Genomic DNA, 16,034 nt, shown 5'->3' with positions numbered 1-16,034 from the left:
AGTAGGAATTTTCTGTCTGCAAAAACATCTAATTCTACATTTTTAAATAATAGGTGGAATCCAACTCAAAAATGAAAAAAGCAGACCATCTTTGAAATCTCTGAAAACCGATAATAAACCAGAAAAGGCCAAATATAAGCCACTTTGGGGAAAGGTATTTTACATTGACTTACCTTCTGTCACCATATCTGAAAAACTGCAAAAGGACATTAAGGATCTGGGAGGGGTAAGTCAAAGTCATACACTGACAAAAAAAGAAAAATTTGTAACTAGTACTTTCTAATAGGTAATCATTTAAATTTTTCATTTTAGAAAACTTACAACCTTGTAAGCACTAAGCTCAAAATTTTTATCAGCAGTATATCATTAAGGGGAAACCATCTGTTTTAACCTTTTATAACATGACAAAACTTGAAGGATTCTGTGATTATTAGTTTAGTGTATAGTTGCAAAGCGTGAGAAGTGAGACTCCCTTGTGCTGGGAAAACTAATTGCCTTCTCATTGTAATGTTGGGATGTCTTCCAGATAGCAGGAACTCCTTGCTTATGATTGTTGGGGAGCTACATAAATTTGTCTGGATTAGCATAACATGAAGAATGTTACTAGCAGAACAAGTAAAACCTAAGAATTAAAATTGCACTTGAGTGATAAGATTCTCAACAGAATGAATGTCATTAAGGGAAGAGAATTTGGAAAGCCTCCTTACCTTATTATACATTGAGTAAGCGATTAGAAAATCAGAAAATTTGGGTAAAATTCTAAGGGTTTCTTAGGATTAAGATTAGTATTAGGTAAATTTTAGCAAGTAAGGCTAAGATTTTATTCATTCCCTAATTCTTCCTGTTAAAAAGGTTTCTGCTGTACTTTGAGTTTAAGGTTAACATCTTGAACAGATCCTGTTACTTCTGGAATAGAAATTAGCAGAACAAGTAACAAGTTTCTTAGAATTGTTTATTGTTGCGATATTTTATTTACCTGTCTTTGAATAGCTATTCTACTTGTTTGCTATTCTTCATTTTCTTAAAACATTGTAACACATTTTGTCATAGTAGTGCACATATCATCATAACCATGTGACTATTCCTAAAAGTCACGTTTTATGGTCTGTATTGACAATAACACCTCTCAAGAGTGTCTTAATTTGTTAAGAACCTTAGACATTGAGTAAAGACCCTTTCATTTTAAAAGTCAGGTACTTAAACATCAGGAGAAGGTAAATGTCTGGCCCAGGGTAAGATTAGCCTAATTCTCAGACTAACATGCTGCTGCACCATTCTGTTCCTCTAGCAATTAACCAGTTACAAAAAGCAGCTTTCTCATATATGATACATATCCAATGAACCCTTCCAATTTAAATCAGTGATTTTAGATTTGTGTGTTTAGCAGTGGAACACATCAAACAAAATCATATTCAGAAGTTCAATGTGTAAAGTCAATAAAGGGGGACTGCTTGCCCTGTCCCCCTTTTCCTGTGTCCTCTCAATCCCATCAGTTCCTGAGGCACTTACAGGCAACAAAAAAAATGTTTAATCCTCATCTGAGGATATGTTTATTGATTTGAGAGAGAAAAAAACATCAATGAGCGAGGTAAACATCAGTAAGTTGCCTCCCACCCATACTTGCCACTGGGCAGGGTCTGAAACCCACAACGTAGGTGTGTGTGCCCTGACTGAGGATCAAATCTGCAACTTTTTGGTGTAGGGAGGGGATGATGCTGTAAGCAACGGAGCTGCCTGGCCAGGGCAACAAAGTTTGAGTTAACTTATGCATTAGATAATGGAGACTTTTGGTTTTATACATTTTAAATCTTTATCCTAAAAGGGTTTGAAGTAGACCAGTGAAGTGAGGTGCATATTTTAAGGATGTAAGTTTCCAAATTTTTCCCCAAGCTGTTGATTTTCAACTAAATTTTATCTATTAACTTTATTCCTTAGTTTCCTTTTGAAAAAAAAATTAATCAAATTCTTATCTCCCCCTTTTACTGGAAATAAGTAGAGATACCACCTTTCCAGTAATTTAGTGATGTCCTGATTTCTCTCCATAGCACATTATCATTTTTATTACTAAAAATGACTTTGCTGTGAAGATCTAGTAAACTATAAAGGAGTTTTGACCTCTAGATACTAATTTAAGAGTTTTAGGATTGAACTTTAAATACTGTTTGGTTTAACAGATACTCCTTGAAAAAAATTGTGCTCGTTAGTTAAATTTTTATGATTACTTAGCCCCTTTTGTAATTTGTCTTGCTTCAGATTATTACCATCCTTATCTTTTTCTATTTAAAGAGTGAACTTTTGACAAATTCAACCACCAAGAGCATAGCAATGAAGTCTGACATAATAGGGAAATATCTTTAACTATGGCAAAGAAAGTAGCTGTTATGAAACCATCTAAAAAGGACATGGAACCAGCCATGTTTAGGTCTATGTCTAAACAGTTTGGACTAAAATAAGGCAGCTGGAAAAGAATAGAGATATAAGGGCAGATACCTTGTCATAACATGAACTTGAAGACAGTTACTTGTTTGATTCTCATTGTGACATTGAGTCATCTGAAAATAACAATAGCTAATAATTTGAAGACTATGATAAAAACTAAGCACTACAGGGCATAGTATTAAGTGTTACATTAGAGTCAAAAATGAATCTGATGTCCATCTTCCTTCAGCTAGGTAGAGATGGCATAGGTACAATTAATTTTAATACAACACAGAATGTCAGGAAGAGGGAAACGTAACATCCAACTGAGGAATCTTACAGGCCAGTTTGCAAACACAGTTTGAACTCAGCTTTGAAGAATGAGTATGATTTGGATGTGGAAATTCATTAAAAAATTATTCCACCAGTGTCTCCCATATACCAGCACTGTATTAGATGCTGGGATGTAAAAATAAGAGGTACTCTAGTCCTATAGGAATTCTTATTCTATGGGAAGATCAATCTCTTAAATAAGTAATATAAAGTACAACATTATGAGTACTTTAACAGAAATTATGTAGACATTGCCATTAGAATATAGAGATGGAAGTGACTGACTCTGTCTTTAGAAATTACACCAGAGATACAGTTTGAGTCTAGTCTTGAAAGCCTGCTATTAATATACCAGGCTGACTGAACAAATGAAGTAGAGGAAAGAGCCTATTCAAAATGTATGTATGTGTACTTTCTTCAAGTAACCGCTAAAATTACAATATGGCTTGAGTTTGGGAATTAGATGGGGGAAATGACAACAAACAATGTTATTTTGGGGTCAAATTGTAAATGAATTTAATTCACTACTAAAGAATTGTAATTCAAGCTACAGGAAGTGGAAAACCAAAGGAAATGTGTAGTACTAACATAAGGGCAGACATAAGACCATTGCAATAGATCAGAAATCAGCCCTCACATAAAGGGTCAGTTGATTTTCAGCAAGATTGCCAAGACCATTTAGTGGGGAAAGGACAGTCTTTTCAACAACTGATGCTAGGAAAACTGGATATCCACATGCAAAAGAATAAAGTTATACCCTTGCCTTATATGCTAAAATTAATTAAAAGTAAATCAAGATCTGAGCATAAGACCTAAAACTGTTAGAGGAATGCATAGGGGAAAATCTTTATGATACTGGATTTGGTGTTGATTCCTTGGATATGACATTGAAAACACAGGCAAAAAAGTGAAAAAATAGATAAATTGGACTTCATAAAAATGAAAAGGTTTTGCTCACCAAAGAGCACTATCAAGAAGGTGAAAAGACAACCCACAGACTATGAGAAAAAAAATTTGCAAATCATATATCTGATAAAGGATTGGTATCCAAAATATATAAAGAACTCAAACAACTCAACAATAAACAACAGCCTGATTAAAAAATGAGTGAAGGACTAGAATAGACATTTCTCCAAAGAACTACAAATAGCCAGTAAACATAAAAAGATGCTCAGCATCACTAATCATTAGGGAAATACAAATCAAAACCACATGCAGTATTATCTCACTTCCATTAGGATGGTCACTATCAAAAAATAAGTCTTAGTGAGGATGTAGGGAAACTGGAATCCTATGCACTGTTGGTGGGATTATAAATTGGTACAAGTGCTATGGTAAATAGTATGAGCATTCCTCAAACAATTAAAAATAGAATTACCATATAACCAAGCCATTTTACTTCTGTGTACATACCTAGGGGAATTGAAAACAGAGGCATGAAGATTATATTCTTGTAAGGGAGGACCCCCCAAAACTGGAATTTATTTATAAAAAATTGTGTGTGTATTTTTACATGTTTAGACGTAAGTCACCTTCAAAGCACTCTCAATTTGATGCAATACACCTATTGAGATGTTTTTTTCCACTGCTCAAAACAGTTTTGAACTTGTTGATTTTGATGCCTTTTAGTGCTTCTGCTGTTTTTTGTTTCACATCTTCCACATTGGCAAACCATTTCTCTTTGAAGATTTTCTTCATCTGGGGAAAAAAACAAAAAGTCACTCAGGGTAAAATTGGGTGACTAGGGAGCGTAGGACTTGGGGGTTGTGCCATTTTTGGTTAAAAACTGCTGTGGGTGGGTGTGCTTGTAAATCACCCATCATGAAATGGGCTAATGCATTGACAGAGTCACTGAAAAAAATTCACGGAAGCTGAATGCTTCTCATAATAACACCAGCTGGTACACTGGTACAGATGGATTCCTAGAACCACTTACTTAGTGGGGGAAGCCTATGCTACAAGGTGCCTGTTAGCCAAAAGATGGGAACAATCCAATGCTGACAGATGAATGGATAAATAAAATGTATATACATAAAATGGAATATCATTCAACCTTGAAAAGGAATAAAATTATTATCCATGCTAAAATGTTGCTAAGTGAAATAAGCCAGAAACAAAAGGGCAAAAACATGATTCCACTTACATGAGATACCTAGAATAGTCAAATTCATAGAAACAGAAAGTGAAATAGCTGTCCAAAAGGATTGGGGAGAATGGGGAGTTATTGTTTAATGTATATAGAGTTTCAGCTAGGAATGGTGAAAACGTTCTGGAAATGGATAGTGGTGATGGTTATACAACATGGTGAATGTACTTAGTGCTACTGAATTATACACCTAAAAATGGTTAAAATGATAAATTTTATATATTTTATCACAGTTTTTAAAAATTTGTAGGAGATTAGGCTTCTCTTAAAAAATTGGAAACTGGCAGTGCCAGGGCCACGAATTTATGAGAATGAAAGCATTTGATGTGTAAATTGTTCATTTATATTCCTGCTGGCCCTTGTAGCCATTTGAGTGTGTAATCCTTGGAATAAATAAATGAGGATACTTACTTGATTTACTTTTTAATGAAAATGTTGCTCAGGTAATAAAAAAAGGGATAGGGGGAGTAGTGATTTGCATTTAACCTGGTAACCACTAACCTGGGAGCCACTGGCCTTAGAAACACATTCTGTTTAATGTTTACATGAAATTAACTCATCCAAGACATATTTTGCTTCATTTTTTAAATTGTATTATAAGATCCTGTAGAAATTAAATATAGCTCTTTAAAATATTTTAGAAGTCTGTAGTATTTATTTCTACTTACTTTAATTTCCCATGCTCTTGGAATGGGAGTGATCTTCGATAATACTGATTTTGGTACATGTGTTTATAAATTCAGGCATTTAAGTAGTGGTTTTCAAATATTTTAGTAGGGAAATTCCCTTCAAAGCAAATTACTGCATTTTTAGGACTATAAGATGCTAGACCATAAGATGCACCTAGGTTTTAGAGGAGGAAAATATGGGGGGAAATTTTGAAGCAAAAAAAGTGGTAAAATATTTAATAACCTGTGACCCTGCTCCATCGCCGTGCCACGTGCCCCCCAGCCAGGTAAGCTACATTGGGACTATAAAACTCACCTCACTTTCCTCCCAAATTTGGGGGGGAGGGCATTTTATAATCTGAAAAATATGGTATACTCTTAAGGGTAAGGGTTCTCTCCTTCCCATTAGTTTAAGTCCTATGGGACAATGTTATAACTTTATGATTTTTGAACTGCTGCCTAGTAGGAAGCCATTAGCCTCATGGGGTTATTTAAATTTAAAATTCAGTTGCTTAGACACATTAGTTACATTTCAGATACTCAGTAGCCACATGTGGCAAGTTGCTACCATGTTGCACAATGCTGATAAAGAACATTTCTATCAGTCAGTAAATTTAGAGCATGGACTTCAATCAGAATACCTGTATTCAAATTCTGTTATTTACTACTGGTGTAATCTCAAGCAAGTCACTTGATTTCTCTTCAATTTTCTTCTCCACAAAATGTGGATAATATTAGTACCATGGGGTTATGTGGATTAAATTAATGAAGATATCCATAAAATACTTAAAACAGTATCTGGCACCTCCTGTTATGTTCTAATTGGAACTTCCCTAGTAGTTACTCAGAGCTTGGTTCAGAAGGTACTGTATGAAAAATACCAATTTACAAAATACTAAAATGTGTGAAGTTGGCATTTTATCTGCTCTTAGCATATGAAATAGTTTATGATTTATATGACTCACCTAAAAATGCTTTGTTTTCCTTTAGCGAGTTGAAGAATTTCTCAGCAAAGATATCAGTTATCTTATTTCAAATAAAAAAGAAGCTAAATTTGCACAAACTTTTGGACGAATTTCTCCTGTACCAAGTCCAGAATCTGCGTGTACTGCAGAAACCACTTCGCCTCATCCCAGTCATGATGGAAGTTCGTTTAAGTCTCCAGAGTCAGTAAGTCTCTTAAGTATGCTTTGAGACTCAGAAGGGCCTATAGACTGAGGATCTCATGGTTTTTAAGAGCAGACTGGTAGCCGAGTTCACTTAGGTAGAACAATGTTTACATTATGTGTAGCTTTTGTCATTATACGGTTGCTGCCTTATTTTTTTCCTAATACTGCTTCTGTAGTTACACTCTGATTCCTACAATATACCCTTGCATTTAGGGATGGTTTTTATTTTTTAGAGTAATTTACAACTAAAAAGTAACAGTGGACCACTGCTTTAAAAAAGAAATAGAAATCTTTTGTTTGGTGTAGAGTTGTTGAAAAACTATGGACACAGGCCAAATCCAGCCTGTCACCTGTTTTTTATAGCTTGCAAGCTAAGCATATTTTTTACATTTTCAAATTGGGGAAAATTAAAAGGAGAATATTTCGTGACAAATGGAAGTTATATGAAGTTCGAGTTTCATTGTCCAAAAGTAACCATTTATTGGACTACAGCCATATTCATTTGTTTACGTGTTGACTGGTTGTTTACTGCTTTCCTGCAACCAGTCAATATGTAAATGAACAAAGGCAGAATTGGATAGTTGGAATGGAGACTACATGGCCAACAGAGTATGAAACACATATCTGGCCCTTTATAGAAAAAGTTTGCCCCACCCCTCTTGTAGAAAAATTGATGACATTCAGTCCTGTCCTCCATTGTCAATAAGTGGGAAGAGAGTAAAGAATAAATAATTTACTAATAAAGAATAATTTAATGGAGTGTGGAGAAGGGAGGAGATTAAAAACCAAAATGTTTATCTTATTTTTAGATTGAAATGTAATTATCATTTAAAAATATTCTCAACTTACCTACCATTTGAAAAGCAAGAAAAATGGGGGCAGGGTGACAAATGGAAGAAATGAGTTACTTAAGAGATATCACTTAAAAAAGAGACAACTATGTAGAAGAAAAAAGTCAAAGAAAGGAGATTGAGCAAGGCTCATACATGTCCTTTTAGTTGATGCTTTTTTGGAGGAGTGAGATCATATACCACTGACTAGTTCACATTAATTGTTGTTCATAGCATTTCAACTGCTTTTTCTAGTGTTTTATTTAAAAAGCGAAATACCATATAAAAACAGAATATGCAGTTTACTGTATTCTTAGATCTTTAGTTTAATGAAACACTAAAATGTAAACTTACTATTTAATTGTAGACAGTTTCAGAGGAATGTAGCTATTTTATTTCCCATGTTAAAAAGAATTTACTATAAAACTGACCTTGGGTCTCAACAATGTTCAGCTGAGTTTAGTTGCTTCACCAAAAAAAAGAAAGAAAAAGAAAGAAAAGAAAAGAAGCAAATATTTTAATAGATAATTTTATAAAGACTCTAAGGAAATTACTTTTTACTATACATTTATTTTGATGATAGTCACTGGGACTTGTACAAATAAAATTTATCTTTTTAAAATTTCATGTTTATGTTAAAATGTATCTATAGATACACTTATCTATTTACTTTAGCTGTTTTACCTTTTTTCAATGAGGCACTATGTTACAACTTTATGTTTGATTATTCTTTGGTATTTTTATAGGTGTGTTTGAGCAGAGGAAAATTATTAGTTGAAAAAGCTATCAAGGACCATGTAAGTAGGAACTTTAAAAACTCACAGTGTACATTCTGTTATTAAAAACTCAAGTGGAAAATAGAGATGTTCTTCAAATTTCTTTTCTCATTTTGGTAGGAAAAGCCTAAATATCAGCCAGTGCTTCATTTTACAAAGAACAATCTACGTTTCATGAAGAAGCATCTCCATCTTGTGGCCTTTTAAAGTATTACAAGAGATTTCTGAAACGTAGAGACTTGTGCATTTTTGTATTTTTAAATGGAATAATTTCTTGAAACTGTTAACTGTAAGGCTACACTGTGCATTGATTGTCAAGATTATGGGTATATATTAAGCAGGATTGATTTTAGAAATTCCAGAAGAAAAAAGTGATGCTGTCGTCATTGTTGTGACTGTAGGGTCAGCTCACTGACATTGTATCAAATGATTTTTAAATTCAGCTCATTTAAAATAGTAATTTTCTAGAAAAACTATCCACCTTTTTTTTTTTCAGGATTTTATTCCTTCAAATAGTATATTGTCAAATGCTTTATCATGGGGAGTAAAGATTCTTCATATTGATGGTAAGGATTTTATCCTTGTTTTTTGACAATATTTCTTATATCTATTTCTGCCCCTTGGTTATGAACTTTACATAGAATTTTGATTGAAGGAGATACCTGTTATGGTAATTCTTTTGTGGAAGTTCAGTATAATTAAAAGAAAAATCAATGTTTAATTCCAAAGGTAAAAATACTAATCTTAAACTCTTATTTATTTTAATAAAGACATTAGATACTACATTGAACAAAAGAAAAAAGAATTGTATTTACTCAAGAAATCAAGCACTTCTGTAAGAGATGTGGTATGTTATTTTCCTTAATTTTAAATTAAAGAAATTTATCAAGCTTGGTTTTTTACCTACATATCTGTAGATTTTTTTCCTTGCCAAGTTTGCCAGAATATCTGAAGGGTAAGCCTGTGTACTGTGTGTGCATGCTTCTGTTATTTGAATAAATTGTTCTGTATCATTTAACCTTAGGATTTATTCATGAGGTAAAAATTACTCTTGGGATGGTGACATAGTTTTGTTTCTTTTCTTCTTTGGTTGCCTATTGTATGAGAAGTTTCTAATATAGATAATATATTCCTGTTGAGAATATAAGTAGGAAATATACTTACTTTTCAACTCTCCTAGATGGTGGCATAGCACAGTCTTGTCATATAGTATAGCTATCTGGCCTAACCTCAAAGTACTTGTTGAACAGCTGCATTGGACTTGCACTCTGTTAGACCTAGTGCTCTCATATCTTCAGTCTCTTCTCTTTTAATAGCTTCCTCCTTGAAGCCTTTACGCACAATCAAGTTTCTTGCATCTTTTAAAACAAATACAGTAAAACCTCCTTTGATCTCACATTCCTACCTGCTATATAATTTTTATATTATCTACACTTTTCAAATCTCTACTTCTATACTTTCCATTCACTCTTCAACCTACTGACCAATTTCCAAATCAAGTTACCACTCTTTAAAACCAGTCATAATGAGGGGAGAGACGAGGGAATTTCAGGGGAGAATGAGAAGGGTTTACAGGAACAAATTTAAAGGGCACATGGACAAAAACTAGGGGGAGGGTTGTAATGGGAGGGAAGAGGGGAGAGATGGGAGGGTGGGCTGGAATGGGAGTAAAAGGGAGAAAACTGTACTTGAACAATGATTAAAATAAAATTTAAAGAAACAGTCATAATGGAAAGAAAAAGAAACAATTTTTTTAAAAAAACAGTGATATTGGTTCAATTATTGTTAATTTTCCCTTGAACTTAACTATTTTCTTCTGGAACTTCTCTTATGTCTTAACTTTCCAGTGGTTTTCATATCTCTCAGCATTCTTTTGTGGTCTCCTTTTTTTTTTTTTTCTCCACTCAATCCTTAAATGCCCACGATCTGAAAGGAAAATTCATAGAAGAGTGTATATAAAGACATGAAGTCATGAGTAGGATGGCATGTTTTGGAAATTTTCTATATTATAATGCAAGTTGATTGTTGAGTGAGAGAATGACAAGAAATGAAGCTGAAAAAATTAATAGGTTCAGATAAGAGTATAAAGGAGACTGACTGTACAGTGTATAAAGGAGTTAGATTTTATCTTGAAGGGTTTAGAAAATTATTGAGGGAGTATTAGTGGGAGAGTAACTGATTGGATAGATCCTCCAGTTGCCAGTAAAGAATATTTGCAGGCAAAGCTGGCTATTGGGCAGTGGCTGTTGAACTCTCTTGAACATGATTTTCATTAAGAAACATTTTACATCATGACTACCTCATCTATACATGTTATAGAAAGATTCATAAAGTTTTTGTGATTTCATATTTTTAATCAATTCTGATTTACATAGGATATGAATAATTTGCAGAAAGGAACAAATAGTTTACTTAGTATATTTAAATAAAACTGCTAATACTTAATTTGGCTATCTCATTTACAAGTAATAAAAACATTCCAAATGACTATTTCCAAATTTTTGCAAAATGATGGATGGACATGCCATTGTTGAAATGTGCTAAATATGCTGGCTACTGCACTTTGCAGATTATTTGAATTGTGTGAAATAGAATGTATGAAAATTTAAACTCAAAGGACAGTTATGGATTCTGAATATACACACATCTCAAGTATTTTGGGATGATATGTTTGCAATCAGGAGAAATGTTGAAGGCCTGCTTAAAGTAGTAACAGAAGGGGACAGGAAGTTTTGAAAGATACTTATTAACAGGTTACAATGCCTAACCAGTGCCTTGAATCAAATATAAATTCCACGAGGGTTCAGATCTTGTCCTGTCTTTTTCAACTCTGGGTTTTGCTTACACATGTGACCCCCATTCTTCGTTTAGTATTTAACAATTACTCAGCCCTGTTGTGTGCCAGGCATTAGGAAGAAAAACTAAAAGCTGTTTTAGTTTTTCAAACAAAAAGGATAAGAATACCAAATACTTTTATTAATTCAAGGTGTGTAATCAGTCAGCTTGATTCCAATACTTGCAAAATATTTGGGGTTTTTTTCCCCTTCAGTTTATCAGCAACTTATTTTGTGGAGGATTTTTTTGCATATATGTGCTTTAAGAATATCAGTGGTCTTTTTCTTGTGATGTCTTTGGTTTTAGTGTCAGGACAATGCTGCCCTAACAAAATGCTGGACTGTAATTCCTTTTCTGCTTTCCAGACAAGTTTTGGTAGAATTGGTTGAACTTTTTAAATATTTGGTAGAATTTACCAGTAAGGTTATCTTGATGTGGAATTTTCTTAATTGGAAAATTCTCAAATATGAATTCAATTTCTGTATTAGTGGAAACTCAGATTGTTTATTGCTTCTTGAGTGCACTTTGGTAGTTTGTGCTTTTCAAGGAATTTGTACATCTTGTTAAAATTGTTGAATTGATGACAAAAGTGTTTGTAATAGTCCCTTATTAAACTTTTAATGTTTATAATGTTTATAGAGTGTGAAACAATGTCTCCTCTTTAATTTCTGGTATCATTCTGTTGTTTGTTTTTTTTTTCCCCTTGCTCAGCCTGGCTAGTTTTATTTTTTACTCATTTTTTCAGAGAACCACATTTGCTGTAAATTTCCTTTAAGCTCTGTGCTAAGTTGCATCCCAAATATTTCACATTGGATTTTTTTTAATATACAGGCTCTTTTTTTTTTTTAGAGCAGTTTTAGGTTCACAGCAAAATCGAGTAGAAGGTACAGGTATTTCCCATCAACCCCTTGCTTCCGGTATATACACAGCCTCCCCCACTATCAACAACCTACACCGTAGTGGTACATGTGTTATTAATTGATGAATCTATATTAAGTCATCACTCAAAGTCCATCATTTACATTAGAGTTCATGTTTGTCTTTGGGCTTAGACAAATGTATAGTGACATGTCTACCATCATAATATCATATAGTACCCTAAAATATAGTTTCTATGACCTAAAAACCCTCCATGCTTCATCAGTTTATCCCTCCCTTTGCCACTTACCCCTGGCAACTACTGATCTTTGTACTATCTGCATAATTTCACCTTCCTCAAAATGTCATATAGTTGGAATCATATAGTACGGTACCTGGCTTTTTAATGGCTTTTTCATTTAATAGTAGGCATTTCAAAGTTCCTCCTTGTATTTTCATGACTTGTTTGCTCATTTGTTTTGTCATTAAAAATTACATTGTCTGGATGCACCATAGTTGATGCATTCACCTTCTGAAAGACATGTGGTTGCTACCATGTTTTTAGCAGTTAGGATATAAACATCCACTTGCAGGTTTTGTGTAGACATAAATTTTCAGCTCATTTGTATAAATACCAAGGTGCATGATTGCTGTATCATATCAGAGTGTCTTTAGTATTGTAGGAAACTGCCAGACTGTTTTCCAAAATGGCTATATCATTTACCATTATACAGATAGGCAAAAGTAGGTTTACAGCTGTTTGTATGGAAAATGATACAAGAATAAACCGTTTTGAGTACTCACAACAGTAAACCTACTTTTACCCACACCTGTATAATGTTCCTTAGTCCCTGTTAATATTCCTTGTTCTGGAATCTGCTGTCTTGATAGGGCCATCCTAGCTTCCTTTTAATCAGTGTTTGTGTGGTGTAACATTTTGATTCCTTTTACATTTAACATAGCTATGTCTTTTTGTGGTAATTCCAACATGAGGAACATCTTAGAGTTGGCATCTGATTGTCTTTTTCCCTTGAGAACTAATCATGTTTTCCTGGTTCTTCATGTGTCAAATAGTTTTTTGACTGTATATTAGACATTGTAAATGTTGATGTTTTGTACACTCCAGATCTATTATAATACTCTGGAGGAGGCTGATTTTGTTGTTGCTGTCATTGTTTTAGCAGGCCATCATCCAATTTTGTTTAAACTATCAGTTCTGTCCCAGTTTGTGTAGGTGTTGAGTCTAATCTCAGTTTCAGTTTTCAAAGACTTGTATGGATCTTTCTTTTTGTTCTACATATACATCACTTGCAGATTAGTCCAAGACTTAGGCAGTGGTTTGAACCTTAGTTCCAGTTTTTAAAGCTCTTGCTTTGTCTTTGTCCATGGAATATGCAGTTTAGAGTTAAGCCTGGCACTTCTGTGGATTTATACAGGGAATCAGAAATCACCTTCTCTAGGTTGCTATTCTCTGTGGTTTCCCTTTCACTCTCCAGTCTGCAGTGGCCCTTTTCCTAGTTTCTTTAGTCAGAAAGTCAAAGTTTCTCAATTTTATTTGCTTGTGGTACTGTTAAAATTGTGGTTTTATAACTGGGGCCCACCCAAACAGCAAAACTGGGAGAAAAGAAAGAAGACATAGTACAGTGCTTCTCTTTGTAATCTTGGACTGCAGGAGCCTCTTTCCTGGTTCTTTCTGGCCAGAAAGGTGGGGTTGTATAGAAGAGGTAGTCACTGGCTTCACTGATCCCACCAACTCCATGATTATAGATCCATCCTTAAGGCATCATGGCAAAAGAAAAGATGGGGAGATGGGTTACCCCCTAAAAGGTGGTCTCTCCAAGTTTTTACTTCCTTCAACAATGTGCCTGCTTTTCTTTACTTTTCAGTCTGCAGGTAGTTGCTTATTATATTTTGCTCAGAGATTTTAGTTCTACATAATTGGTGGGATTGGTTGACCATATTGGATGTATTCCATCTTGACTGGAATTGATGTACTATAATAAATGTTTTAATAATTACCTTGTTTAGTTTATCACAAGCATTCTGCTAAATAAGAACATAAAATAACTTTTATGACTACTTTTAGATTATTTTACTATCTGTACTCTGTTCTTATTGGTTGGTTTCTTTCTGTGGAGACAAAAATTATAGCTAGAATGTAAGGTACTTGGGTGTATTGTTTTTTTTAAAAAAGACATTTGTGTTACTAAATTCCATTCCAGTGGTTAAGATCTTTAATTTTTGAATTTTCCTTTTGTTTCTTTGGCTGAGTTGATTTTAAAAAGCAGTTTTTCTCATTCCCCCTCCCCACACACAAAAACCGTAATAATCAGCTTCTTTTTATATAATTCTTTTCCTCTATATATAATTTGAGGGTATTGAGCACAACTGCAATTACTATTTTCAAACACAGGATTTTCACTTTGTCAATTTTTTTTTAGGGGAAAAGAGTAGGTATTGGCACACAGAAAACAAGAAGTAAGTATTTTGATATACTTAAATGTGTGTTTGGTTTGCCGTAGAAAACAGAACATAATTTTTCTAAAAATCATGTAAACAACTCTTACTCTGACCTGCTGGCTCAGTTGTTTGGAGTGTTGTCCCATACACAGAAAGGTTGGGGATTCAACCCCCAGTCAGGGCATCTATGGGAAGCAACCAAGTGATGTTTCGTGCTCTCATTGATTGGGGGGTGTGTGTGTGTGTGTGTGTGTGTGTGTGTCTGTCTGTCTGTCTGTCTTTCTCTCTCCCCTTTCCCCCTCTTCCTCTCTCTCCCTTCCTCTCCCTCTAAAATCAATAAATTTATATCTTTGGTCAGGATTTTTTTAAAAATCATGTAAACAACTCTTTAAATGACTTACTCAGTAGTTCCTAGCTTTTTTAAGAAATAGCCCCTATGGCAGCCTGTTGAAACCTATAGACAACCACTTCTCAAAATAATGTTTAAAAAAATTTTTTTAATGATTAGATTACTAAGAGAATCAGTTATTGAAATTCAGTTCTCAGAACTTTTTGTTAAAAAAAGATTTTATTTATTTATCCTTAGAGAGACCAGAAAGGAGGGAGAAAGAGAGGGAAAGAAAAGTCAATGTGTGGTTGCCTCTTGCATTCCACCTACTGGGCACCTGGCCTGCAACCCAGGCTGTGTTCTGACTGGGAATCGAACTGGTGACCATTTGGTTCACAGGCCAGCACTCAATCCACTGAGCCATACCAGCCAGGGCAGTTCTCAAGACTTTTTAATGAAATGATGATGTGTGTGCTTTTATTGCACATTAAAATCTAGCTCTAAGAGTGATTCTGATGACTATAATTTTAAAATGTTGAGCATAAATGATGCCTTGAGATATTTGTAGTAATTAATATGTTTTAATTTGTATAAAAATTACTGGTACTGGTAATACTGCTGTGCCAAGTTGCTTGTATATAAACTTGGAGGAAATGTCAAATTTTAGCTAGAAGTTACTACAAACAAAAGTTGAGTTTTTTTCTGTTATACTTCTTGAGGCTCCTGAATTCTACTTTTACATTCTTTAGGGATCCATCTAGTTTAAGAATCTCAGAATGTAGATGGAGCTTCTGTTAATTTGAAGTGGGTTAACATTATTAAAAACTTCACCTGAGACTTAAAACTTAATTGAAAGGAAATGGCTAATGGGTACATAGTTGGGAGGGTTCTTTTGTTTCGTTTGTTTTTTCAGCCAGAGTAGTTTTGTTTAAAAAAAAAAATCTTGGATTTATAAGTATATGATACCATGTTTTATGTTTTCAAGCAGGTAGACTCAAAAAGCCTTTTGTAAAGGTGGAAGATAGGAGTCAGTAAGTATCTAAGTTCAATTTCTATGATTTAAATACAATATCAAAAGAGGAAAATCTAATTAACTTACCTCTATCAATACTGTCAGGACCCTTATGTTAGGTTTATATTACAGTGCACATGGGGCACACATTACAGAAAGTAGCATTAATTGTGCTTAAGGACTGAGTTTAGTTTTAGCATG

At 34.0% G+C, this 16,034-nt stretch overlaps 1 protein-coding gene across 5 annotated transcripts in view; it reads left to right on the top strand.

The window, feature by feature from the left end:
• Positions 1–16,034, top strand: part of DBF4 (DBF4 zinc finger) — a 29,908-nt gene that overhangs the window by 1,629 nt on the left and 12,245 nt on the right. For 2 of the 5 annotated variants that reach the window (XM_028525964.2, XM_036010654.1), the window contains exons 2-8: positions 54–226; positions 6,556–6,735; positions 8,311–8,361; positions 8,837–8,906; positions 9,111–9,187; positions 14,475–14,511; positions 15,807–15,852. In XM_028525964.2, coding sequence (XP_028381765.1) covers positions 54–226; positions 6,556–6,735; positions 8,311–8,361; positions 8,837–8,906; positions 9,111–9,187; positions 14,475–14,511; positions 15,807–15,852 — 634 coding nt within the window. Of the gene's footprint in view, positions 1–53; positions 227–6,555; positions 6,736–8,310; positions 8,362–8,836; positions 8,907–9,110; positions 9,188–12,537; positions 12,580–14,474; positions 14,512–15,806; positions 15,853–16,034 lie in introns of those variants that run through there. The other 3 variants (XM_036010653.1, XM_036010656.1, XM_036010655.1) reach the window with 3 other exon arrangements.

This window comes from Phyllostomus discolor, chromosome 10 (genome assembly GCF_004126475.2).
Source record: "Phyllostomus discolor isolate MPI-MPIP mPhyDis1 chromosome 10, mPhyDis1.pri.v3, whole genome shotgun sequence".
Classification (NCBI taxonomy): Eukaryota; Metazoa; Chordata; class Mammalia; order Chiroptera; family Phyllostomidae; genus Phyllostomus; species Phyllostomus discolor.
Note: the sequence above shows the minus strand (reverse complement) of the source record. Positions and strands in the feature narration are given on the sequence as shown.